The sequence below is a fragment of the Oryzias latipes genome, chromosome 21, assembly GCF_002234675.1.
Source record: "Oryzias latipes chromosome 21, ASM223467v1".
Taxonomy (NCBI): domain Eukaryota; kingdom Metazoa; phylum Chordata; class Actinopteri; order Beloniformes; family Adrianichthyidae; genus Oryzias; species Oryzias latipes.
Genome location: NC_019879.2, coordinates 9,761,459 through 9,786,044, shown reverse-complemented (window position 1 = coordinate 9,786,044; position 24,586 = coordinate 9,761,459). Strand labels below are relative to the sequence as shown.

General features: G+C 39.3%; 1 protein-coding gene across 6 annotated transcripts in view; it reads left to right on the top strand.

Moving 5' to 3' along the window:
• The first annotated feature begins 730 nt into the window (after nucleotides 1-730).
• Nucleotides 731-24,586, top strand: part of LOC101172289 (probable phospholipid-transporting ATPase IH) — a 39,425-nt gene continuing 15,569 nt past the window's right edge. For 3 of the 6 annotated variants that reach the window (XM_023950620.1, XM_023950619.1, XM_023950621.1), the window contains exons 1-15: nucleotides 731-1,222; nucleotides 11,914-12,036; nucleotides 12,236-12,325; nucleotides 14,247-14,327; nucleotides 14,853-14,960; nucleotides 17,767-17,895; nucleotides 19,291-19,394; nucleotides 19,504-19,554; nucleotides 19,684-19,748; nucleotides 19,837-19,918; nucleotides 20,016-20,166; nucleotides 21,037-21,234; nucleotides 21,721-21,894; nucleotides 22,368-22,534; nucleotides 23,776-23,847. In XM_023950620.1, coding sequence (XP_023806388.1) covers nucleotides 1,184-1,222; nucleotides 11,914-12,036; nucleotides 12,236-12,325; nucleotides 14,247-14,327; nucleotides 14,853-14,960; nucleotides 17,767-17,895; nucleotides 19,291-19,394; nucleotides 19,504-19,554; nucleotides 19,684-19,748; nucleotides 19,837-19,918; nucleotides 20,016-20,166; nucleotides 21,037-21,234; nucleotides 21,721-21,894; nucleotides 22,368-22,534; nucleotides 23,776-23,847 — 1,634 coding nt within the window. In that variant the 5' untranslated portion in view covers nucleotides 731-1,183. The remainder of the gene's footprint in view (nucleotides 1,223-11,913; nucleotides 12,037-12,235; nucleotides 12,326-14,246; nucleotides 14,328-14,852; nucleotides 14,961-17,766; nucleotides 17,896-19,290; nucleotides 19,395-19,503; nucleotides 19,555-19,683; nucleotides 19,749-19,836; nucleotides 19,919-20,015; nucleotides 20,167-21,036; nucleotides 21,235-21,720; nucleotides 21,895-22,367; nucleotides 22,535-23,775; nucleotides 23,848-24,586) is intronic. The other 3 variants (XM_023950625.1, XM_023950623.1, XM_023950624.1) reach the window with 1 other exon arrangement.

Here is a 24,586-nt window from a genome sequence, read left to right as displayed (position 1 = left end):
TCTGTGACATTTGCGATAAGTGGTAATCTTAAATGTGCTAAAACCACTTTATGACAGCCTGAAGCATTTAACGAATCAAATAAATCCCTTTATTTATTTGACCAATCGGATGGATTCCTTAGGATCATTGATCAATCAAATGGAGCCCTCTTATGTTTGATCCTCGCCTCCAATGTAGACGAGAGTTATTTGGAGTATAATTTAAGTTGTGTTGACGCTTATTTAAATTAAACTGTTGCACAGTAAATGGAAATTATGTATGTAGTTGTTTTGCTATTTGTTCATGTATCGCAAGTCATATTATCATCACAATATTGATCACTAATATCGCAAATCGCTAGATTTCCTCATATCGTGCAGCCCTAATGTCATGCTTTCTTAAGGTAACATCTTTTTGTCCTAAATAATTTTGTTGAACAAGTACTTAAAAAGCATTGTCTGATTTATTTGGGTCTGATTTATTTAGTGGATTTTAATTCAATTTCTAGTGCTTTATTACTTTAGTCAAACTATGTTTGTTTTACAGAGAGGGGCCAACAATTTTACCCACGTGCAAAAAATGATTACAAACTAGTTTTGCTGAGGTTAAATTTAAAACATCAACAAAGCTGTCGGGCTGTTTAAGTAGTTCTCTTTTTCATGTGCCTATAATTCCATAATTTAAAGCTGTAAGTTTTTCTGCTTTCTGAACTCAAAAAGGTACATTTTCCAGAAAAAATAGTGCGCATGCGCTGTTCAGTCATCTGACGCGCGCGCTGTGGACACTTCGCAGCAACGTTACATCGAGGGCCACCGTGTCTCTCAACATATACCCACTTCCAGCTCCCGCGACTGTTCAGTTGTTCGCTCCACAGACACTTGCGAACCTGCAGAACCTGAGGTTCGGGGAGAATTCTCCTGAAATGCCACCAGCGGCTTGAGAGCTCCGCTTGTTTCGGTCGCTCGGTGGCTCCTGGGAGAGGAGAAGGACGAGGAGGCGGGGGGCGATGCCATGAAAATCAGAGCAGGCGAGTGACTGAGAGACCGCTGCTCCTCGCTAATCACGGAGACGGTGAAGGCGGCGGGGATGCTGAGCGATGGATACGAGCGGGAGAAGCCACGTTAGGTAGCGGTTACGAGGACTCGGAGGGAGCTCGACGTCTCTCGCACAACTTTGGTCGCCGGCGCCGGAGCTCGAAGAAGGATGGATTTCAGCCGGCTCCGGAGGATCATCACCAGATACGTGAGGGCCACCGTCTGTCAACACTCGTCTGTGTCGCTCTGAGATGTGTCAACAACAGGAGATTGGGCCGTTTCTGGGTCTGACCTGTGTGGCAAATAGATTTTTGAACGCTACTCGGACATTGGGGGGGGGGGGGGGGGGGGGTATTGTTGGTGGTGGGGGGTGACCGTATGGCAGTTGTCTAGCTTTGGCAGCCAGTTGAGTGCTTTGACTGTATATTTGTGCAGTTGAATGGAGAAGGTACTAGGGTCTACATCATGCAGGAGAGACCGCTGAATGTGTGAAAGCGGAGTGAACCCACCCAGCTGGTCCATAAGGGACCCACCCGCGCACAAACTACCCTCATGGCTTTCAGACGCACCGCTCTGCAGAGGGCATAAATTCCAATTAGGGCTCAGAGAAGAGAAGGCCTGCAGAGACTCTGTTCTGTTCTGTATTGCAGTGCAGGAAGAAACTGCTGTTTTCTGGTCAAAAAGTCCAATGTGGGTTAATCATTTCTAACCATTGAGAACCAGGTTTGTGTGTGTGGAGGCAGGAAATGCCCATACAGTGATGTTCTGTTGGAACTCCATTGGTTGCTCATGTTCAATTGGGTTTCTACCATCAGCGTACTATCTGCTTGAACAGATAACAGCTTGTTGGTGGGTGGCTGAATTGGAGCAACAGTGTCTTTTACAAACATTTGTGTCAGATCTGGTGAAGCTTTCAGCAAATCAATGCTTTGTTAGATGCACCGGATCCTGACTCGGGTGTTTTAAAGGTTGTCAATCCTCCCTTTTTTTTTTTTTTTTTAAATAAGTTGGTGTTTACATGTGTGTGCAATTCGATCTATATGTTCAGTACAGCTAATATCATAGCAAATTTTAAGTGGAGGAGAAGAAAGTGGATGTTGGGTACTGATTATGCCTCTCATCTTACCTCCATTTACTCAAAAACATTTAGCTCTTGACTTATTTTAGAGTAATTTTTTGGGGGGAATTTATAAGTTTTCAATGGGTTTTACTTATGTTTACTTGACCATTTTCTGGTCCTTTAACCCTTACCAGAAATGTTGCCAGCGACCATACCTCTTTGACCTTTTATGTGATCCAAGTGAATCAACTGATTCTGGCATGGAGAAAGCGGCTTTGCATGTCTGCTGTGCACCGATATGCAACACTTTGCTTATGTAAAGTGAAGTGTTGGATAACTGTGCAAAGCATGCCCGCCACCTACAGTTGGATGAGGCTTGGTGCGAAATCTCAAAGCGGTGTAAATTTTCTTTTACAGCTCTATTCATATGTATGGTGTCATATAATTACATCCAGGCACAAAAGGCAATTATTGAAATGTACTCCATAATCAATTTTCAAACGGTTGGCTCTAATCAAATCTGAGACCCTGATTGGTAAAAGTTCAACCTGGCTTAATGGTCGCATATCAAAGAGCCTGAAAACGGTCATAGTAACTTGCGTAACTACAGGTAATCACAAGATTATTGTACACGGAAGCCCGAAACACACATTTACACAAGTATACAGTCAGGACCATAAATATTTGGACAGAGACACATTCTTTCTAATTTAGTTTCTGTACATTACCATAGTGAATTTAAATAAAACAACTCAGATGCTATTTAAGTGCAGACTTTCAGCTTTTATTCCATGGGTTGAACAAAAAGATTGCATAGAAATGTGAAAAACTAAAGCACTTTTTGAACACAATCCCTTCATTTCATGGGCTTGTAAGTAATTGGACAATTGACGTCCATGCTATTGCATGGGCAGGTGTGGGCAATTCCCTTGTTATGTCATTATGAGTGAAGCAGATAAAAGGCCTGGAGTTGATTAGAGGACTCGTGCTTGATTTGGAAAATTTTGCTGTGAACAGACAACATGCGGTCAAAGGAGCTCTCCATGCAGGTGAAAGGAGCCATCATTAAGCTGATAAAACAGAGAAAAAAAACATGCGAGAAATTGCTACAGTATTAGGAGTAGCTAAATCAACAGTGTGGTTCAGTGCATCCTGAGAAAGAAAGAAAGCACTGGTGAACTCAGCAACGCAAAAAGACCTGGACGTCCACGGAAGACAACAGTGGTGGATGATCGCAGAATCATTTCTATGGTGACGAAGAACCCGTTCACAACAGCCAACTAAGTGAACAACACTCTCCAGGAGGTAGGCGTATCAATATCCAAGACTACCATCAAAAGAAGACTGCATGAAAGTAGATACAGAGGGTACACTGCAAGATGCAAGCCACTCATAAGCCTCAAGAATAGGAAGGCTAGATTGGACTTTGCTAAAAAGAATCTAAAAAAGCCAGCACAGTTCTGGAAAAACTTTCTTTGGACAGATGAACCAAAATCAACCTCTACCAGCATGATGGCAAGAGAAAAGTATGGAGAAAGCGTGGAGAAGCTCATGATCCAAAGCACACTACATCATCAGTAAAACACTGTGGGGGCAGTGTGATGGCCTGGGCGTGCATGGCTGCTGGGACACTAGTGTTTATTGATGACGTGACACAGGACAGAAGCAGCCCAATGAATTCTGAGGTATTCAGAGACATACTGTCTGCGCAGATCCAGTTGAATGCAGCCAAACTGATTGGGCGGCGTTTCATAATACAGATGGACAATGACCCAAAACATACAGCCAAAGCAAATCAGGAGTTTATTAAAGCAAAGAAGTGGAATTCTTGAATGGCCAGGTCAGTCTCCTGATCTTAACCCAATTGAGCAGCATTTCACTTGTTGACTAAACTTCAGACAGACAGGCTCACAAACAAACAGCAACACAAGCCGCTGCAGTAAAGGCCTGGCAGAGCATTCAGAAGGAGAAAACCCAGCATTTGGTGATGTCCATGAGTTCAAGACTCCAGGCTGTCATTGCCAACAAAGGGTTTTCAACCAAATATTAGTATTAACCATTTTGTTTTCATTTATTTCATTTGTCCAATTACTTACAAGCCCACGAAATGAAGGGATTGTGTTTAAAAAATGCTTTAGTTTTTCACATTTTTATGCAATCTTTTTGTTCAACCCATGGAATAAAAGCTGAAAGTCTGTACTTCAATGGCATCTGAGTTGTTTTATTTAAAAGCCGCTGTGGTAATTTACAGAAACAAAATTAGAAAAACTGCGTTTCTGTCCAAATATTTATGGTCCTGACTGCACATATATAGCCTCTTCATTGCAACTAGACACATAGAGAAAGGTTTGCTCCCCATAAAGTCACAGCTGAAATGTCGCCCAACTCAACTGAATTATTAAACGTACTTTATCCATTAAATAATGCACTCATGTCTCAGTCACGTCTACTTTAAACCAAGGGGGCAAATTTGAGGCATTTTGAATGGTGCAAGTTGACTGAGTGCGTCATGTGGTGCATATGCCACATTTGTCTGCTGACTCATTCCTTTGTGTGCCAGTAGGTTTCTGGTCAAAGCAGTGATGGAGTGATGCCATTGGCTGACACAACTCACGACAACTGTGTGAAATACTCCGGTGGAGTACTTTATACTGAGATGGCCAAAATGAAATAGAGTTCATGCCAGGTTTTAAAAGCTGGAGCAAACCATAGACAAGAATACACCGGATAGGCAATCTCTGATATCACCCATTGGATTCTGTATGGCAAAAAGCCAAATAAAGCCAAATAAATTTGCCCTAAAATTAAATCAATACAGCTGATATTAAAAAAAACAACAACTCTACAGTTGTTTTTTTGAACTTGGAAATTGGAAGTAAGGAAAAATCCTTAAAACCAAACTGTTAATATATTTATTGTTCTGTGTAACAAATAGACTTTTCAATAGAAATAAAAAAAATAAAAAAAACTGTCTATTTCTTTATTTTCACAAACGATGTTATACATAACAAAGAGATCTGAAGTGGTGACTGACAGCACTACTGAGATTCTTAAACCGCTATTATGAATTGCACTTAATGGTTAGAAAGGAGGCTGAGTTGTTCTGTGAAATATAATACTTAATGCTATTTAAGAACCAACGGTAAATGGTGTTGGTCCTTGTATTTACATTACTGCTATGGTCTACAAATGGTCTGTTTCTGACATCTTGACCTCGCGTTAAAGGGCCATGATGGGTAGACGGTGGCTGGACGGGACACAAACCTATCAAGTAAGCGTTTCTGCCAGACTTGTCTTCATAGAAACTGTCTTGTGCCTTGTTCATGACTTCAAGGACTTTTGTTTTTGTGTAGCATGGTGCCGTTTATACTAGAAGCAACTTTTTGACATGTATTGCAAATGGGCAACGCATAATAGTTGATGGTGTTTTTGAGTGTGAATTGCAGTGACGGGGGAGAATGAGACAGGATAGGGAGGGAAGAGTAAAAGTAGCACAGCTGGATTAAAGACTTACATAACTGTTGGATCACAGGGAGCCGAGAGAGAGAAACCTGGGATGTAAAATGAATACAAATGTTGTCAGTTCAAGGTATTCTCAAATTCAACCTTTGTTTTTATCTCAGATGTTTTGGTGAATTTTGTCATTACAGTTTGTGCACGTTACGAAGGGGCTAAAACACTAACATTTTAATGTCTCAACCAGGGGTGTCAAACTCTAATTCACAGTGGGCCAAAATTAAGCACTGAAGTAAAGTCACAGGCCAAACTCAATATTTATTGAAAAATTAACTGCATCTTATATGAAATGTTTAACCATTTCATATAGTGTCTTCTTATGTTATATTCTTTTGTTACAGCCAGGTTAGCTCCGCACACAAGACAAACACATCTGTCCTTTATATTTGGTAACAGATAATCGGCCTCCCACCTGTCTTGAAAGCTCCTGTTGTCCATCTTACGTTTGGCTATTTTTGTGGAGGGTGCAATTAATTTGTCCAATGCGACTGGAGCATGGTTGTCAACAACTGTCAACAGAAAAAAGGACTGCTTGCCTGTTTCGCCTGCTCACCAACATACCTGCTCACCAACATACGAGCAAGGCATTGTGGGATTTGTAGTATTAGTGGTACAATATACCGCGGGCCAGCTCTAATGCACTTTTAAATTATCTCGCAGACCAATTATGATTATATTGAAGGCCAAACGTGGCCTGATTTTAACACATGTGGTCTAGACCAAATTAATGGTAAATGTATGCCCTTTTGTACCTTCAGGGATTTTTGCAATTTATTTGCATTTGATAGAACACATATTTCCCTCATTATACCTGTTTTCTGTCAGTTTTTATATTTTGTCTTGAAAAAGATTATAATTTCATCATTTTTCTGTCAAATCCAACATTGAACATCAAACCTTCAGTCTATAATGAAATCTCAGTACAATCTTGTTTCTATGGAAAAAAAAGCTGCACTATAGAAAACATAACATCTTGTTTCTATAGTGATCAATAGGTAGAAGCAACTAGGTTCTTCCTTTTAAACTGATCAAGGTCTGAAAGTCTCCATTTTGTGTAAATTGCGAAAAGAAAATTTCCTATTGTTAGTTTTGACCGATTACTTTGATAGTATTCAAGCATATTTATTTGCCAGGTTAATCAGTAAATGTTTGCTTATCAGAGGAAAATGAAAATGTTAAGACTAAAAGTTTTTAAAGCAGTAAATCTCAATCTTCTGTTAACACATTTTTCCTGAATGTCGTAAGTCTTATGATTATTTGTACATCAACCCAAGCTAACTAGTGAACTGTTTAATGGTGCAGAAAGTAGGTTTTTGGTTAATGAGAAAAGTTCAACTCAAGTAATTTAGCCCTGGTTAGTAATGACCGAGGGCAAAGGTTTTCTGTAGATCCCCCATTGTAGTTTATATGCAACAACTACAACATTTTTCAAACGTGCTCATCTGCGCCTGATTCAACACTATTGAATAAAGTAATACCAAGAAATGCAGTTTTAATCTTAAATTCTTTATATATGTCCCTCATTATGAGAAAAATGCTACCAGAACATGTAAAAAACACACCAAAAATGCTATTTTCATTGGAGTGGGTCTTTAAGGCTGTGAACAGGTGTCTATTATATAGATAACCAGTTCAAACTACTGACATTAATACAGGTTACAAGTAAAGGATAATAGAGCTCCTGAAAAAAGTAACAGGTCTGTGAGGGACAGCATTGTTTCTTGATTTTAGGAAATAAATGCTAAGTTTCTGCACCATTATACAAATCATTTCTGCGATTTCCTGAATTCCTTTTTTTTCTCTTAATTTTCTATGTCTCATTGTTGAAGTTTTTACCTATGATGAACAGTACATATCCTTTTATAATCTATCAGGCAGGACATCTTACAGAATCAGTGACTTTTTTGCTTTACTGATTATATCTAATAAAATATTAATACATCCTGTGCTGACTTATGGTATCCATTGAAATCTTACTTGTTTCAAGGTTATTTAATCAGTGTGTAGATAAGAAATCTGTGGTGAACATGTCGAGCTCTCCTGCAGTGCAGTATGGCAGGTCAGTGAAGGAAGTCCACGGCAGGGTTGTTTAATCAGGCCAGTTAATGGCGTATATCCTTTATTACATCTCTATGAAAGGAATTTATCTACATCATTGCAATTGAAGATGCATGCATCAAAACTGGTTTAAAATTTGGCCAAGTAAAGCTTCTGCAAGTGTGCGCATATAAATATGCAATAGCATAGCTGCAACTACTTCCATGGTTGTTTCTTTATAGTGGCATTTTCCATTCTAGAAACAGCAAGCCCTCTGCAATTCTCTTTGTGAACTCAGAGTTCACAAAAAAAATACTGTGGAGCCTGCATCCCAGTGCTGACGGGAACATAAAAGGAGAAGCTGCAGTGTTGGGATATTTGGTGGTTTACGAATCCATTGTGCCACTGCTGATGATTGATGATGTAATGCCAGTCTTTTGTCAATAAAGATAAAACCTTCATCTCCCAAGACTAACCAGCAAACCGCATAGTTTGATGGAGCGGTTGAGTTAAAAGGGATCGTTGGAGCGCAGGTTTTTATGGATTAGTAAAAAATAATGATCTGATTACTACATACCACAAATGCTGTAAATAAAAATTTTTCATGGTTTGGTAGTCACAGCTAAATGAATGGTTGGTTGGGAACAATGAGCAGCAAATAAAGATATCTGAACAAGTTAAGGAAGATGTGCTAAGGAAACAAAATGTCTAAAGAGAAGAGCAATTGGTGGACAATGGTGGATGTGATGTGTGAATTGTAGATAAAAGGAAGTTAATGCATTTAAGATTTAAATAAAAACTAGTTTTTCCTCTCTCCTTTTTTCTTTATTATTGTTTTTATGAAAATTTGTTTGTTGTGGTCTTGTTTTTCAGCCTGCCTTCTCATTTTTCTATTTTACAGTGACTCTAAGGGTCATGTTGCCCATGAATGTTTTGGATGGGTCTCCAATTTGCTGCCACTGTTGGCCACATGTCTATTTTTATTCCACTGTCAAGTGCCTGTTGAGTAACAGACGATAAGTTTAGATCCATTAGTCTGACTCTTTCCTATGGACCAACTAGTTCTATCTTTATCAAAGTAAAGCTTTCAGTTTAAAAACACTAGAATGTCTGTTTGCTGCTCTTGCTTGTAAATCACTTTCTTGTTGCTATTGTTATGCATTATAACGGGTAGGAAAAAATCATAAATTGAAAAAAATTCACAAGCAGCACAGTATCCAAATCAAAACAACATAGTAAAGAACAGTATTTACAACAGGAAAAACCATAGACTACAGTTGTGTTGGGTTTTAACCCTTTAACATCGGAGCTTGAGCTCCATCATTTACATTCTGTGGACTACCTAACTCTACCGCAATTAAACTTATTCCAGCTGATTCTGAAGCAGAAAAAACAGCTGTGCGCTAATATGCAACACTTTACAGTAGTGAAGTGCTTACACAATCAATTTAAATTGATATTTGGGATATTTAATTACCAATATCCAACACAAGTGTTGCATATCAGTGCATAGCCACTTTTCTCTGCCACATTGATTATGTAAGCACTTCACTACAGTAAAGTGTTACATATTAGCGCAAGGCTGCTTTTCTCCACTTCAAAATCTGCTCATTCACGTTGATGGCGTAAACTAGGGGGGGTCAGACAACGGGTATCGATGGCCACCTCCTTCTGGTTTTTCAGAAATCCAGCCTTATCTGCTGCTGATTACCAGGATCAGGTGTTTTTAGCCAATGAGAAGCTACAATGGCACATTTGTCGGAAAATAAGATAGATGAGAGTTTATTTTCATTTGTACATGTGAAACAAGTACATTGGAATTTTTCTTCGGCAGCTATCGAGTCAGGGCGAATTACAGAAGGACAACAGAAAATAACAACAAAAACTAACAAGAATCGTGAATAAAAATGAGGGCCAAAATTTAAGAAAAGAGAAGAGGAAAAAAATATGAACGATGCAGTCGTATCCACACGTTATTGCAGTGTCTCAACCTTTTTATTATTGCGCTGTTCTCTTTATGTCCTGTTTGTGAGATATAGTGGTTTTTAATTGTTCATTGTTCATTGCGCTTCATGTCCCGGGTGGTTAGCATTCATTATAGTTCTAACAGATTAAAAAAAAGTTTAAATATATTGAATAAATAAATTGTGTTCCAGGGGGGATTATTCATGTTGCTGTGTTGTGTTGTTCAGTTCAGTCTCACTCTCACCTCTCTTATGTTCTGTGCTAACATTCTGACTGCTGCTGGGAAGAAGCTGTTGTGAAAGCATGTGGTGTGTGTTTGAAAACTTTCAGGCCTGCAGTGTCTGAGGTTGTGGCCTGAGTCCACACACTGGATCAGTGCGTGGGCAGGATGGTGACTGGCCCTGATGATCTTCACTGCTCTCCTGCTGTTTCATCGTTTATAGATGGTCTCGATGAATGGAAGATTGCACCCAATGATTTTTTTACAGCTGTTTTGATGACCCTTTGCAGCATCTTCTTCTCTTTCATGGTGGTGTTTTTAAACCAAGCTGTCAGTCCGCTTGTGAGGATGCTTTCAACAAGCCCCCTGTAGGCTTGGGTGAGGGTATGGCACTTGAGTCCTGCCTTCTTCAGAAGCCTGATGAAGTACAGCCTCTGCTGGGCCTTCTTCGCTGTGGCAACAGTGTTTCTTTCCTAGCTGAGGCTATCTGTGATATTCAGACGAAGAAACCTGTGACAGTTGGTCTGCTCCACCACAGTCCCGTTGATGGTGAATGGCTGCTGTGGTGGGGGTTTACTTCTGTAATCCACAATTATTTATTTCGTTTTCTATCTTAGATGTTCGTCTCCTATGTCGACGAGGGTCATTTAGAGTATAATTTGAAACTGTTGCAATGAAAGGGGAATTATGTTTTTGGTTGGCAGACTGGCAGACTGCCTGGGTAAGGCATTGTAAGAAGCATTTCAAGTTCCTGGAGTGGTCTAACCAATGTCTAGATCTAAACCACACAGAAAATCTTTGGAGGGAGTTTAAAGTCTGTGTCACCCAGCAACAGCCCCAGGACATCCTGCTCTAGAGGAGATCTGCATGGAGGAATGGGCCAAAATACCAGCAGCAGGTTGTGAAAACCTTGTGAAGACTTACAGAAAATATTTGACTGCTGTCATTGCCAGCAAAGGGTTTATAACAAAGTATTGAGCTAGGGTTGAGCGATGTCCATTAAATTGGCAGTTGACTATGTTTGCAGTAAACCATCGGGATGGACGATGATATCGGCGGGGGAGGGGGGGGGGTATTTTATAATTTTTCTACATTATATAATTATTATTCGTTATTTTATTTTATTACTGCATTTATTTTATTTCCCAACTAATGACTCATCCGCGATGATCCAGTATAAACTAAGGGAAGTGACTAACAAAAAATAACAAACGAAGTAGAAAACAAGTAGTCCGCTCCTGCACTTGATTAGTCAAGTGGACCGGTGGACCGAGCGACCTTGTCTCTGAGCAGAGCAGTCAGACTTTGTGTTGGAGGGGAAGGGAGGATGCTTTGTTACGTGTGCGCTATGTGTGGGAGACTTCGGACTGCGATCCGTCCCGCAGCTCTAGGTGAGCGAGCTACCGAACCCGGAGAACCGGGTCTTCCGGTAAAAGTGTAGGTCCGGGCAGAGCTCGGACCGTCAGCTCACACAGCGGCTTTGGGGCGGTGTTTGAGCTTTTCAAAGCAGAAATGTCGCTCAGTCCTTTGGAACCGTTCAAACGATCGCGTAGATAGAAAACGTTTTTCTGGGCCCATGTATACCGTTGAATTCTAATCCGACCATTGATCCGATCAAGATATTTTGCACATGTAACCGCGGCTTATGGTGTCGACTCGCAGCGTGGCGGAGTGTAGCATCGCTATGGTGTCTCTCCAACCTGATGTCAGTCAGCCATCACGACGGACGATGGACCCTATATTGAGCTGAACACTTGAGGTATAGTAATGATGATAATTGCAGGCCTCTCTCCTCTTTTTAAATGGGAGCACTTGTACAATTGGTGGCTGACTTAATACTTTTTTTTTCCCCACTGTATACACACCAATGAACCTGCACTTTATTTCAGCCTGTCTGACTTGAGAATTTCTAATTAATATTTTTTAAAATAAGTATGTTAACATACATTCAATGTTTAAATTGACAAAGATCAGTTGAGCATCAGTGGTCTGGAAACGATCCAGACTTCATGAAGATTCTAAAGGCAACAGAATTAAAGTGCAAGGAAATCTTACTTAAACTGTGCCTTCTGTAAAATGTATTTGTCCGTTTTTTTCTCAGTGTGTTGGAGAGGAGAACTGGGTAGGGAATCGAACGGTCCATATTGGACATAAAGAACCCCCTTCATGTGCTGAGGCGTATATGCCTCAGGATTATCCTGACAACCGCATCGTCTCCTCCAAGGTAAGTGAACCTAAGCGGATCCGTTTATGACCACAGAACATTTCATGACTTTGAAAGACAACCCAACTTTCTAGCTTTGCTTGTCAAGCCTTAAAGTAAGTTGTTTCTTTGCCAAAAAAATGTTGTAGTTTTTTTAAGTGTTTGCTGTTGTCTTCAATTGTGTCTGGACAGTCTCTTTTGCTTTCTCTCTTTCCCAAAGTACACTTTTTGGAACTTCATCCCAAAAAATCTTTTTGAGCAGTTCCGGAGAATTGCCAACTTCTACTTCTTGGTGATATTTTTGATCCAAGTAAGTTTTCTATTCACGTTTGAAGCATCTGTAGAATTTAATCATAGTGTATTATTTTTAAAATAGCTACTGCATTACATACAAAACCCTGGAAACTATCGTCTGGCCACACAACCTCTTCTTGGAGTTGAAGCTTAGCTGGTTTCCCACCAATTATTTTTTATTTTACCACAAAGTCCCATGGCGATAAGATCTCTTTTTCAAGGGAGACCTGGGCTGAAAAGCACCATCACAATAATGTTCTGCTAATGTAGTCCTGGACTTAAGTATTTACTCAGTACAGTACGCCTATCAAATCCCCTGTAGGAGTTATATCACTGTAGCAACCTTTGTATTGGCAAATAGTTAAAAGACAAATGAAATAGTTTTGGTTTTAGTTCTCATCACTTTTGCATTGCAGTCTCTCATCTCGTCTATGAAGACTCTCATTCATCCAGGTAGATTCCATCACAGAAGTTGGTGTAAGGTTGTCATCTGGACTTGGTTTTTAAAGTTGAAGACGTCTCTTATCCAAAAGGCTTTATCAAAGACTTTGTCAAAGCCTTTTGGATAAGAGGTGAAACGTCTTCAACTTTAAAAACCAAGACCAGATGACAGCTTTAAACCCACTACTGTGAAGTCTCTCATCCTATGTGTTTTGTTTTTGATCATAAACTTTTTGAAATTACACAAATGTAAAGAGGGATGCTGCATTGTTATTGGATATACCATTCTTTAAATACATAGCAACACCCTTTTATGATGTAAGATTACTGACAAATTGCTCCTTTATCGCAGCACTGTAATTTGAACTGACCAATATCCCCCAACAGCTTCTGATGAGTACGTGCCTTCAGTCTGCTGCTGACGTTTTTTTAACCTTTTTATTACTGGCTGACTGACTCTGAAAATACACGATGATGATGATGATGATGATTATATTTTATTTCAGACATATACTTTAGAAGTAAAAGCAGTACAAGAAAAAAAAGAAATATCCAAAAGATAGTGAGGAGAAGTAAGAGCCTTATAAATTCTCACCCCCGTGCCCTAGACCAAATTAATTACCACATCCAGCATGCCCACTATCTGTTAATGGTCCTGTTCCCTCTTTAATGTAGTTTCAGATACAAATATAGATACATGCACATAAGAAACAAACACACATGCCTAGCTGTTGGACAGGACAAGTTAAAAAAAAAAAAAAAAAAAAAAAGAAACAAACACATGAAAACATTCAACACGCATTTTTCATGTATAAACACTCATTTGGTTCCATTTAAATCTTATTTTCCAACATGATTGAATGATTTGCAATGATTCAAATTTATATTCAAAAATAGTTACAGATATACCATGTTGTGTTTTGTATATGTATATATATCTATCTGTAATCATATTCTGTTTTTACATTAATATAATGAGAACATTAGCCATGTTTTACCTGGACTGATACTTTCTGATGTTACCCCGAACAGTAAAATTAAATACAAAACAGCAAGTAACAAAAAACAAAAACAATAATAAACATAGGTTTTTTACATCACGCTGTAAATACACTTATTTTGGTGTAGAGTTGGACATTTTAACATGAGATTTGAAGAAAAATTCCTTTATTTGAAACCATCCTCTAGTGGTCTTTTGTAGAATTGCAGCATTTAATACTGGCAGTTGGCTTTAGGTTCAGGAATGGAATGTGGGGTGTTGGTGAATTCATTGGGTAGTGTTTATCAATTGTACAGATGGAAATCAAAAACAGCAGAAAGTTTCTTAAGTTTTAAAGATCAAATATTACTAGAATTTCAGTTTCTTCTCTTATTTAGAATCGTTCAGTTCTGCAATTTTAAACTGATCTTACTTGACAATCTCCCCCTTCTCCTGTCTGTTGCTCTCTCAATTCTGTTAACGCCCCCCTATCTTCATCGTTCTTTTTTTCTTGCAGCTTATCATTGACACTCCCACCAGTCCAATCACCAGCGGTCTGCCCCTCTTCTTTGTCATCACGGTCACAGCCATAAAGCAGGTAAAACATAAACACATCCGATGAGTCTTGTGCACCTTGATTTGCCTCAGACAACCTATCAATCCAGCCTATTTCCAGAGTAAACACGTTCTTCAGCTGACCAGCTCAATTATTTGTACATAAACATTCCTCTCACCGTGAGAGGACATGTCATTGAATATGTCTGGTGATGTGAGAAATGTGATAATGAATGCTCCCTTCTGTTAATCACTTCAGGGTCCTGTTCCCCTCTTCTGTGTTGCAGAACAGAGAGCTGTTGTACTATCAAAGCTGGAATGAACTCTCAAGCTTTACAGAGACATAAATCCAAACTATGAAGGGTCACCTTCAAATTTCGAAAAGAGCTTAGTTAGTAAGCAAAGGGAGTGTCATGCTAATTAATGAAAACGTTTGACCAGAACCTCCCATTTAGTTTGCTCTATGCCCCCGCCCCAAAATCCAAAGTAAACACTCATACACTGCATTTTCCTTCATCTTCTCTTTACAGTGAAGTTAATTGTCTGTTTTCTGCTGCAACACTCTCAGGGCTATGAGGACTGGCTGAGACACAAAGCGGACTGCTCCTTAAACGAGTGTCCAGTGGACGTTGTGGAACAGGGGAAGGTGGTGAGGACGCAAAGTCACAAGCTACGGGTAAGAATGGCCTCATTAGAGCAGCACAGTACCTGAGGCCACAAAGTAACACTGCTGCATTGCTCACTTTTTTATAAATGTCCCTTCGACTTCTCCCCTTTTTTTCCCTGCAGTGCTCTATAACTTTTCCTCTCTTGGCTCTCTTCTGCCTTTCTTGCCAATTATTTGCCCTCAAACTGCAATAGACCGTCCTCTAGTGCTCCGCAAAAGAGAATGAACAAGGGCGATGTTCTTTATGATATGTCTGGCATCTTGCACTGATGTTCTTTTATGTCATTCTGATGGGATAGCAGGAGTTTTTTAGTTTTTCTCTCATTCACTAAGGGACAACTATTTGAATGGCACCTGAACAAATGAATATTGAGGACGTTTTCCTTCTTTCACCTCTTGCTTAATCAGAACTGTGATTACACTGAAAATCTTGTGTAATCTGTTAGTTACTTACTTTTATTATCTGATTAAGACTAAATTGTGCAACTAAGTCCCTCGTTTATCTGAAATGTTACGTTCCAAAAAAAAACTTGCATAGTTGTCATCTTTTAATTTTTACAACTATTATAGATGTTCCATGGCTGTAAAACTCCTCACTACACACTTGATAGACTTATCTCCGACAAACATGAACATTTTCACACTTTTCTCTCTTGTTTAAACTCTCAAAGTTCAAACCTTCATAAAGAAAATTAATCCAGTATTGAAAAATGAAAACAAAGATCTTCAGAGATTTATGTAAAAATGGCAAAGTGAACGTATTCTGTTCAAGAGTATGAAGGTACGTAGGAAAATGGTCAATAGCCAATCAGGATCTAGAACACGATGTGCTACAATAAAAGAAACTGCATATTAGTGCAGAATCAGACTAAATTAATATTCAAATATTAATTTGAAATACAAAAATTGGACAAGATTTTTAATGGATGGACTCTAGCCATCTACAATCTACCAATCTATCTAGTAGCTGCCAATTTTCCTGAAGGAAGGGCATCTGGCATAAAAATCTCTGCCAAGCCACCTCTGCAAATCAGTGAAAGCTGATTCGCTGTAGCGACCCCTGAGGGGATACGCCGAAAGGTAAACAACAACAATATACAAGTCGCACCTGAGTAGAAGTCACTCCCCTGGCCAAACTATGCACAGCTTATACTCCAAAAAATACGGTAATTAAAACGGCTTTGTAGTGATGACAAAATGAATGAGGTTACTCTGTTACTTAACTTATTACGCCGTTAGTGATGCAGTTATACTTACATGGCATCACTACCAACATGTGTAATAACAAAACAAAGAAAATATGCTAGTAACTGCATCAAGAGAATGAATTTCCTATTTATTAATTATGGTTGCTTTTAGTCATTTCTTTCTAGACGTCACTGACGGGTTACTGAAGCTAATTTAAGAATGTTTTTTCTTTCTGTATTTGTCTCAGTCTCCCTAGGTATTATTCACCTTTTTTGTATCATTTATATCAGGTAATTTTGGGAGACACAAGTTTTTCCCCTCATTTAGATTTTTTTCATTTCATTTACTTTGCTCAAACAGATTTCTACGGAAAAATAACCACAGTAAATAATAAATTATTTATAGTTTAGACACAATGATTTCTTTTTTTTATAGACATGCTCTATTCCTTCATATCCCACTCAAATTTCTTTTTTATGTTAAATTGTCTCATATTTCCCTGCAAGCTGGTAAAAAGACTTTCCTTACAGCTTTCAGACCTGCTCATTTTTTCCCTGAGTCTCCAGGACTGTAACTGGAGGTGAAGTGTTAAGTTTGCAGGCTGGTTTTCTGCTGACCCAGCTGCCAGTTTCTGTATGAAATGCTGGCATTCTCCTTTGCTTTCAAGAATAAGTGCAACCTGAACCTATTTCCAAAGTTTGTGTTCACTGAACTGTTGTTCATGCAACGCTGCTTTAATGATCTACCTGTTTGTGTTTTTAATATTTTGTATTTCCCTGATGGAAGTACAGGAATTAATTAAAATCTTTGTTAATTGTTTATGAGATTCAGTTACAGACGTGGATGCCTGGCCCAAAAACTGTTGAAAAACGCCAACCGCCTGTAACTGGCTACCTACTCTGCCGTCATCTTTCCTCTGTCATCCAGGCATTTGATGAAAACAGACTGTGTAAAGTGACTGATGTAGCTTATCACCTCCGGCGCAGATCTATCGATTGAGCGTATATATTTCTGTCTTGTTGCACCCCGTTGTCAGTAGGTAATTGGCGCTGGTACATCCCGTTTCTGCTGTGTGTGCTGCTTATGCCGAGACCGTGGGATGGTGAGGGGGTGCTTACAGTGTACATCTAAAGAAAGTGCTGAGCTCCACAGATGATGTCCTCGTAGCAGTAGACTTTTAGAAAATTGAATTTTTTGAGTTATAAAGTTTGATCTCATTTCACTTTTTTCTTTAAATCGGTGACCTTTTTTCCTCTTCGTGTCTGTTTTGCCACCACTTTTTCCTCCTTACCGTGTTTTCTTTGTCAAGGTCTGTCAGAAGCGTGGATCAAACGGAGAGGATTAAAACGAGAATCAGGAGCGAGAATAATTATGAATACATTAAAACGTATAAAATCAGAGCTCATGTGTATGGTCACCGTGGAGACGGGATTTGCCAGAATTTAAGCTGCTCGGCTCTCATAATCCGTTATGCAACTTCTCAATCCTTTGAAAAAAGGAGTGATAAAGGATGAGCAGATGGTTACCCAAATATCTCCATGCCTGTTTAAAACAGTGTGAAAAACACACACAACCCCCCCCCAGCTTTTTGTTGATTTGGATGTTGCTTGCTGTCTTTCTCTGTCAGGTGGGGGACATTGTCATGGTTAGGGAGGATGAAACCTTCCCCTGCGATCTCATCCTTCTTTCCTCGAGCCGATACGATGGGACCTGTTTTGTCACCACCACCAGCCTGGACGGGGAGTCTAGTCACAAGGTGTCACGACGTGTTAAAGTTTTTCTTTTCTGTTTTATCTTTCTTGGTGACTTAGAAAGGTCTTTGATTGCACAGCCATGGAAAAACAGCGCTGGAAGATTTGTAAAAGAACACAATACCACAGATGAAGCCCTCTTTTTAAAACCTAACAATGCATCCCTGCTTACACAGAACTATGTCAGTTATGTAATCGTATAAATCTATTTTGGTTCGTTCAAAACATAAAAACAGCCTCCATTTAAAGTCCCATCAGATCAAAGATGTGGCTTTTGTTCTTTTACTGGCTTTATATTTGATATGCATTAACTTGGGGACTATTTAGAGAAAACAAATAAAGCTAAAACATATTTATTGTAATGTTTAGTTCTTTTTAACCTGTAAGGATATCAGGTTTTCTTTTTGAAGGGACAATTTGGGGAAAAAAGACAATTCTATATTTTTTATTTTTTAAGTGTTTGTTCAAAATTCTTTTTGACAAGATGTCTTTGTATCTTGAAGTCACACTCCGATCATCTTTTGATCTATTTTTATTAAACACAACCCAGTGGACTTCTAATTAAAATTATGCCGTTTTTAGCTGAAATAAAAAAATGTATCCTTTTGTAAGTCATAGTTTCTGCAGAGCAGCAGTAGTAGCTTACAGCCCCCCTCGCCCCCCAACCTAACATTATTGATATAGGAGCTATCCAGCCATACAGTTTTAAGCCAGATGCCGGCTCAGACGAGGAAAACAAAGATGTACATTGATCTAGTCATCTCCAATTGGATGCATCTGAATAGAGCAAAGCAGGAACTTTCTTTTTTCCAGCTGTATTTTTTCTTCTGCTCCTGATTCATAATGATTTGAATAAAGAAATACTCAGAAATGCAATTTTGAGCTTAATTTTCTTCATATCTGTCCTCCATAATCAGAAAAATGCTACAAGAACATGTTAAAACCACCACTTTCATCAGAGTGGGTCTTTAATGTTTGACAATTTTATGGTAGGACGATAGGAAAAAATTAGTGTTTTTTTGTGTTTTGGGACTTTCCCCATCTCATGAACATGTTTTTTTTTTCAAACATATTGATGACAAAAATGTCTGACATGATTTTAAACTTCTCTTGTTTCTTTTGTTCATTCTAATTGCCTGACAGACCAGAGTCACACACACTGTAGTGTCTGCTTTGTATCCTAGAATAAACTGTCTATATTGGCATAAATGCTCAGGGGGACCACCACATGATTGCTCTGTGACAGCTTGTCTCCTTCCTCCCACTTTCTTCAGGTCATCTCAAAATCCTACATAGTCCAAGGCACCAAATGAACCTTTTCCACATTAGTGACTGTGTTGGTGACATTTTCCTCTGTTGTCTTTTCCTTCTTTCATTCCTACTCGACCTTTCTGTGTCAGACATATTATGCTGTACCAGATACCATGGCCTTTAGAACAGAGCAGGAGGTGGATTCACTACATGCCACTATTGAATGTGAACAACCGCAGCCTGACCTCTACAAGTAAGTGTGACAAACGCCACTGAAGTCTCCTCGTGCGTGGACGAGTCACATAATCTAACCTCACTCCTGTTTGGAGCTTGATTTAGTTTGACTTTTTTTTCCCTCCCAGATTTGTCGGACGCGTCGACATTTACAAAGACAAACAGGAACCTGTGGTTAGGTGGGTGTGTTCATGCGTGTCATAACTTGTATATTTTAACGAGGCTTTCATGAAATAAAATGTTATGAAATGCGACCAGTGATGTTTTCTGTGTCGATATCCTCCTCTTTTTCTAATTTACTCTTACAGAACACTTGGAGCAGAGAACTTGCTTCTGAGAGGAGCCACATTGAAGAATACAGGACACATTTATGGTAAGATTCTAACCATGCTGCTTAAAGTATTTAGAGTATTTATGGAAAGGCTCTTACAGCATTTATCTTTGTTACTTTTCGGCTTTAGCTGTTGCTGTCTACACTGGCATGGAGACCAAGATGGCTCTGAATTACCAGTCAAAATCTCAGAAGCGCTCTGCTGTGGAAAAGTATATTTACGTTCTCTCACCACATGCTTTTTTTCTGTACTCTTTACCTTTTGCAGCTTTATCACTAACCCTTTATCTGCTATGTCGTTCTGTGCAGGTCAATGAATGCATTTCTGGTTGTTTATTTGTGCATTTTGATCAGTAAGGCGGTGATCAACACTGTCCTCAAATACGCTTGGCAGTGGTCCCCTGATAGAGATGAACCCTGGTACAACCATAGGACTGAGATCGAGCGTCAGCGCCACGTGGTTTGTTAAAGCCCTCTGTGCTATATAGCAGTAGTCCCCAACCTCTGGGCCACAGACTTCTACCAGGCTATATGACAGTTGGTACTGGGTTGCAGAGGAAAAAAAGCACCACCTACATTTTTTTCTGTTTTATTTATAATCTAGATTCTGAAGGAAGTTTTATTTTGGAAGACTACTGGATTCTCTCCACCACATCCCACTCATTCTTGGCACATGTCAAGTCGCCCGGTCACGTGTTGAAAATCCATCAGCTACTTTCCTAAAGCTTTATTGAAACCCCCAAGCTGGCAAAGCAAGCTGAATTCAACAGACAAGAACAAGGAGTCTTTACTTCAAGTATGGATTTGTTGTTAATTTGTCAGTTGTTCCCACACACCATAATAATAATGTATATTATTCAGCAACCAGCTGCCTAATGTTACGAGGATGCTGCTATAAAGTTCTCCATATGGTGGATTCACATTGATCACTACATTTAGAAAATGCCAGTTTTAGTGAGCTTTTTTTTAATATATATATTTAAATGTCCAATCTTTTTAGCTTCTGCTTTGACAGTTATGGGTTAAGCGAAAATCTGTATCACATTTGAATAATTCCTTGACAAACACAACATGGTTCCAGCCTTCAGATATTTTACAGAGGATGAAGATTAACTTTTCTCAAAAGGTAAGGTAAGGTAAGGTAAACTGAAAGCTAAAATAAAAAACAAAAGACGGATACTTCAGCCTCGTGCAGGCCGCTACGTGAAAATATTGTCTTCGGTCCGGGGGCTAAAAAAGGTTGGAGACTGCTGCTCTACAAAATGTTCACTTTTTGTCCTTTTTCTAAAACTGCAGATTGGTTTCATTATCTTGTTCTTCTGTTTTTCAGGTGATCCGAGCTTTCACCGACTTCCTGGCCTTCATGGTTTTGTTTAACTACATCATTCCAGTATCCATGTATGTAACGGTGGAGATGCAGAAGTTTCTCGGCTCCTATTTCATTGCTTGGGATGAAGAAATGTTTGATGAAGAGCTGGGGCAGGGTGCTCAGGTCAACACCTCTGACCTAAATGAAGAGCTAGGACAGGTAGATCTCTCTCCATTAGAACGGAACTTTTTTATTCCTTGAGAAAAAGGATTTTAAAGAGAAAAACTAAAAATGTGAAGGAAAAACAAAAATAAACTATGTTTAACTGATGTCAGAGAGCGATTCCGGGTTTCAGCTATTTTTAATGTAAACTTCAAGCTTGTTTTGATCAATGATCCTCCAATTACCATGATAATTAATCTTTAATTTGGCATTGTGAGGGTTTTTCTCCTTTTTGGAAAACTCATTAGATGCTCCTACAAATCAACAACATTTTGCCTTCATGGGTTTCTGGAGCAGTACTGCATCCACTGCAGCTTATACATGTTTAATAAAATCTTTATTTAAACGGAAGGAAAAGAATCAAATGGCTGAAAATAATGGCAAACTATAGCAGAACCACTATAAGAGACCTTCATTTACATGCATATCTGATAATACTGTTTGAGATGTAAGCCTGCCTGCTGCTGCGTCTTCCTCCCTCAGGTGGAGTATGTTTTCACCGATAAGACCGGCACACTGACTGAGAACAACATGGAGTTTATTGAATGCTGCGTTGATGGAAATGTTTACATCCCTCATGCAATCTGCAACGGCCAAATCCTCAGTGCTGCCTCCAGCATAGACATGATTGATTCATCACCTGGAGGATACAGGAGAGTAAGTTTGTGATTTAAACCGTAAGCATCAATAACTTCGGCTGTTTGGGTTAACATCTTGGCTACATCAAACTTTCCTGGGAGCAAAAGGGAAGAAAACATGTAGCTGAAATTTTAGAGTAAGCCACTTTCCTAGAGAAAAAAGAGATTAATTTCTGTAATAATTGTCTGTTAAAATTTGTCTCACACAATAAAAAAGGGAAATAACTTGTTTTGAGTTTTTCCAGCTCAAAGATTGTTTCAGATGATTTATAAAAATAAAAAAAGCTCCTTTAGTAAGCATTTACTGCAATAAAGCTACCCATCATTGAAGAAGGATAAATGTTGATACTCATAGCTGTGATGATGCAGAATCAGTCTGTGCACAAAAATGATGAACAATTTTTTCCTTGTTTCCCTTTTTCAACAAAAGGATGCACAGAGCTGAACTAATGCTGATGTTTGTGTGACTGAAACTTGTGTTTGCGTCTGCAGGAATACGAGGATCTGTTTTTCCGGGCATTGTGTCTGTGTCACACAGTCCAGGTGAAGGAGGAGGAAACAGTGGAAAGCATAAAGAGGGGCATCCACCAGGGCAAGTCCACCTCCTTTTACATCTCTTCCTCCCCCGATGAGGTGGCTTTAGTGGAAGGGATGAAAAGGTAAACACGCTGTTTCTAGTATTTTTACAGGACTACAAAAAAAAATTCAAAAGGAAACTGCAGTCTAGTCAGAACTCTGCACAAAGGACCAAAAAAGTAGACCACATCAGTCCAGTTCTGAGGTTTTTACACTGGTTTTCTGTTTAGCACCAAAATACACATTCTCCCACTACGGATCAGCCAGACCTCTCTAGTCCTCTGGGTCTGGTCTTTTGTCAGATTCCTCAAGTCAAAACCAAACATGAATCTGGAACAAACTTCCAGATCAGCTAAAAGACTGTTTATTTAAAAGGCCTATATTATGCAAAATCAACTTTTTGAGCTTCTAAGTGTATTATAATGGTAATTCCACCCAAAGAAACAAAAACTTCAAAGTGTTATTTTGATCCATTCACTCATCTCTGAGGGTTTCTCTAAAACCCTGCTCTCTGGGCACCAGCCCCTTCCAATCCACAAAAACGAGTGGGTTGTCACATTGTGATGTCACGAAGTGAGACCAGCCCCTTTCAGGAATAGTCTGTGCTGCCAGCACCGCCCCCAGGCTTACACACACACACTTTCTCAGTGGAGCTAGCGGTGATTGGCAAAAACGCTTTCCTTTTCTATGCACAATATGCACATCCATCTTTGCAAGAGTAGGGATGTTTGTTTTCGTGGGCGAGACGCAGACGCGCTGCTGAGGCCGACTCTAGGATGACGTTATGAAATGGGCGGAACCCACACAGAGCAAAAGCTGGTGCTTTAGAGAATGAGTCTTTTTACTTGTAGGTAGGAAAATGAGCTGCGGAAATAACTAATACATAGTAACAATCATTGTTCTTTAGTGTGCCAAAGGTAATATATTTTGATATATATGGATATAGTTTACTCTAAAAGACTTTTCTTTGACATGAACATTTTGACATTTTTCTTTCTTCTTTAAACGTTTAAAGTTTGTAGAAAAATAAGTCCAGTTTTGTGGAGTAAAAACAAAAATCTGCTCGTAATGAAGATTTTTCCAACTAGCAAACTGCACACATCTGTACAAGAGATGCGGCATGGAAGAGACCGATTGACAAGGTCAACAGCCATTCGAATCATTGCACTGTAGAAAGAGAGAGAAAAAAGCATGCAGTACTGCACCTAAAAAAATAATTGCGACACTGCAAAAGGTGAAGGAACACTATTTTGCTTTCACAGCTGTCTTAAGTTTGTGGGACATAGATAATAGTTTAAGTGGAAACTCATCTTTTTGTTGTCAGGCTTGGCTACACCTACCTTAGACTGAAAGACAACTACATGGAAATCCTTAACAAAGATGACGAGATCGAAAGGTAAGTTAGCTGAGTTAATGTGAGTTAAAAATGTTGCTATTAAGAAATCCACAAACGATTTCTTATAGGCGTCACAATCAGAAGTAAATTTGTTGATTCGTTTTGTTTAGGTTGTTCTCAACTGTGTGTTTCATATTATGCAGAGATTACAAAAACCTGTAAACCCAGAATGCTTACAGAGAATTTCGGGCATTGGAAAGATTCCAGTTTTGTGGAAATTTTCCAAGCTTTGATCCACAGCAGGTGTTTGTGTAAGCGCCCCTGCTCTCCATCAGTCTTGGCAGTGGCCTGTCAATAGTGAGCTATTTAGGGGAGCGGGACAGCTGGAGTGGGGAGGGGTGCAGCATTCATCCAGAAGTTGAGTAGACTTTAAAGACCGTGGGAAGGCGATTGCTTCCATGGCCTTCTGCTGCCCTCTGTCTGAAGGAAATTTAAAGCTAACATAACATTTTTAAAAAATGATAAACAAGTGGGATAGGCCAGCATAAGAGAACCTACATTTTGTCAGAAAACTAAGGCTTTAACCTCATTGGCGAGGTCTTGGTGGCCATGATATTTATCCATGCCAGCATGGAGGAACTCATTATACCCACCACGCCTCCATACCCTGAGAAGGCAGATTAGGTGGTTTGGACATCTTGAAGTGAATCGCACACTTCACATGAAACCAGAGATGTGCTGGAGAGAATACCTCTCATCCAGGCTAGGAACATCTCTGTGAGCTCCTTGAAGAACTTCA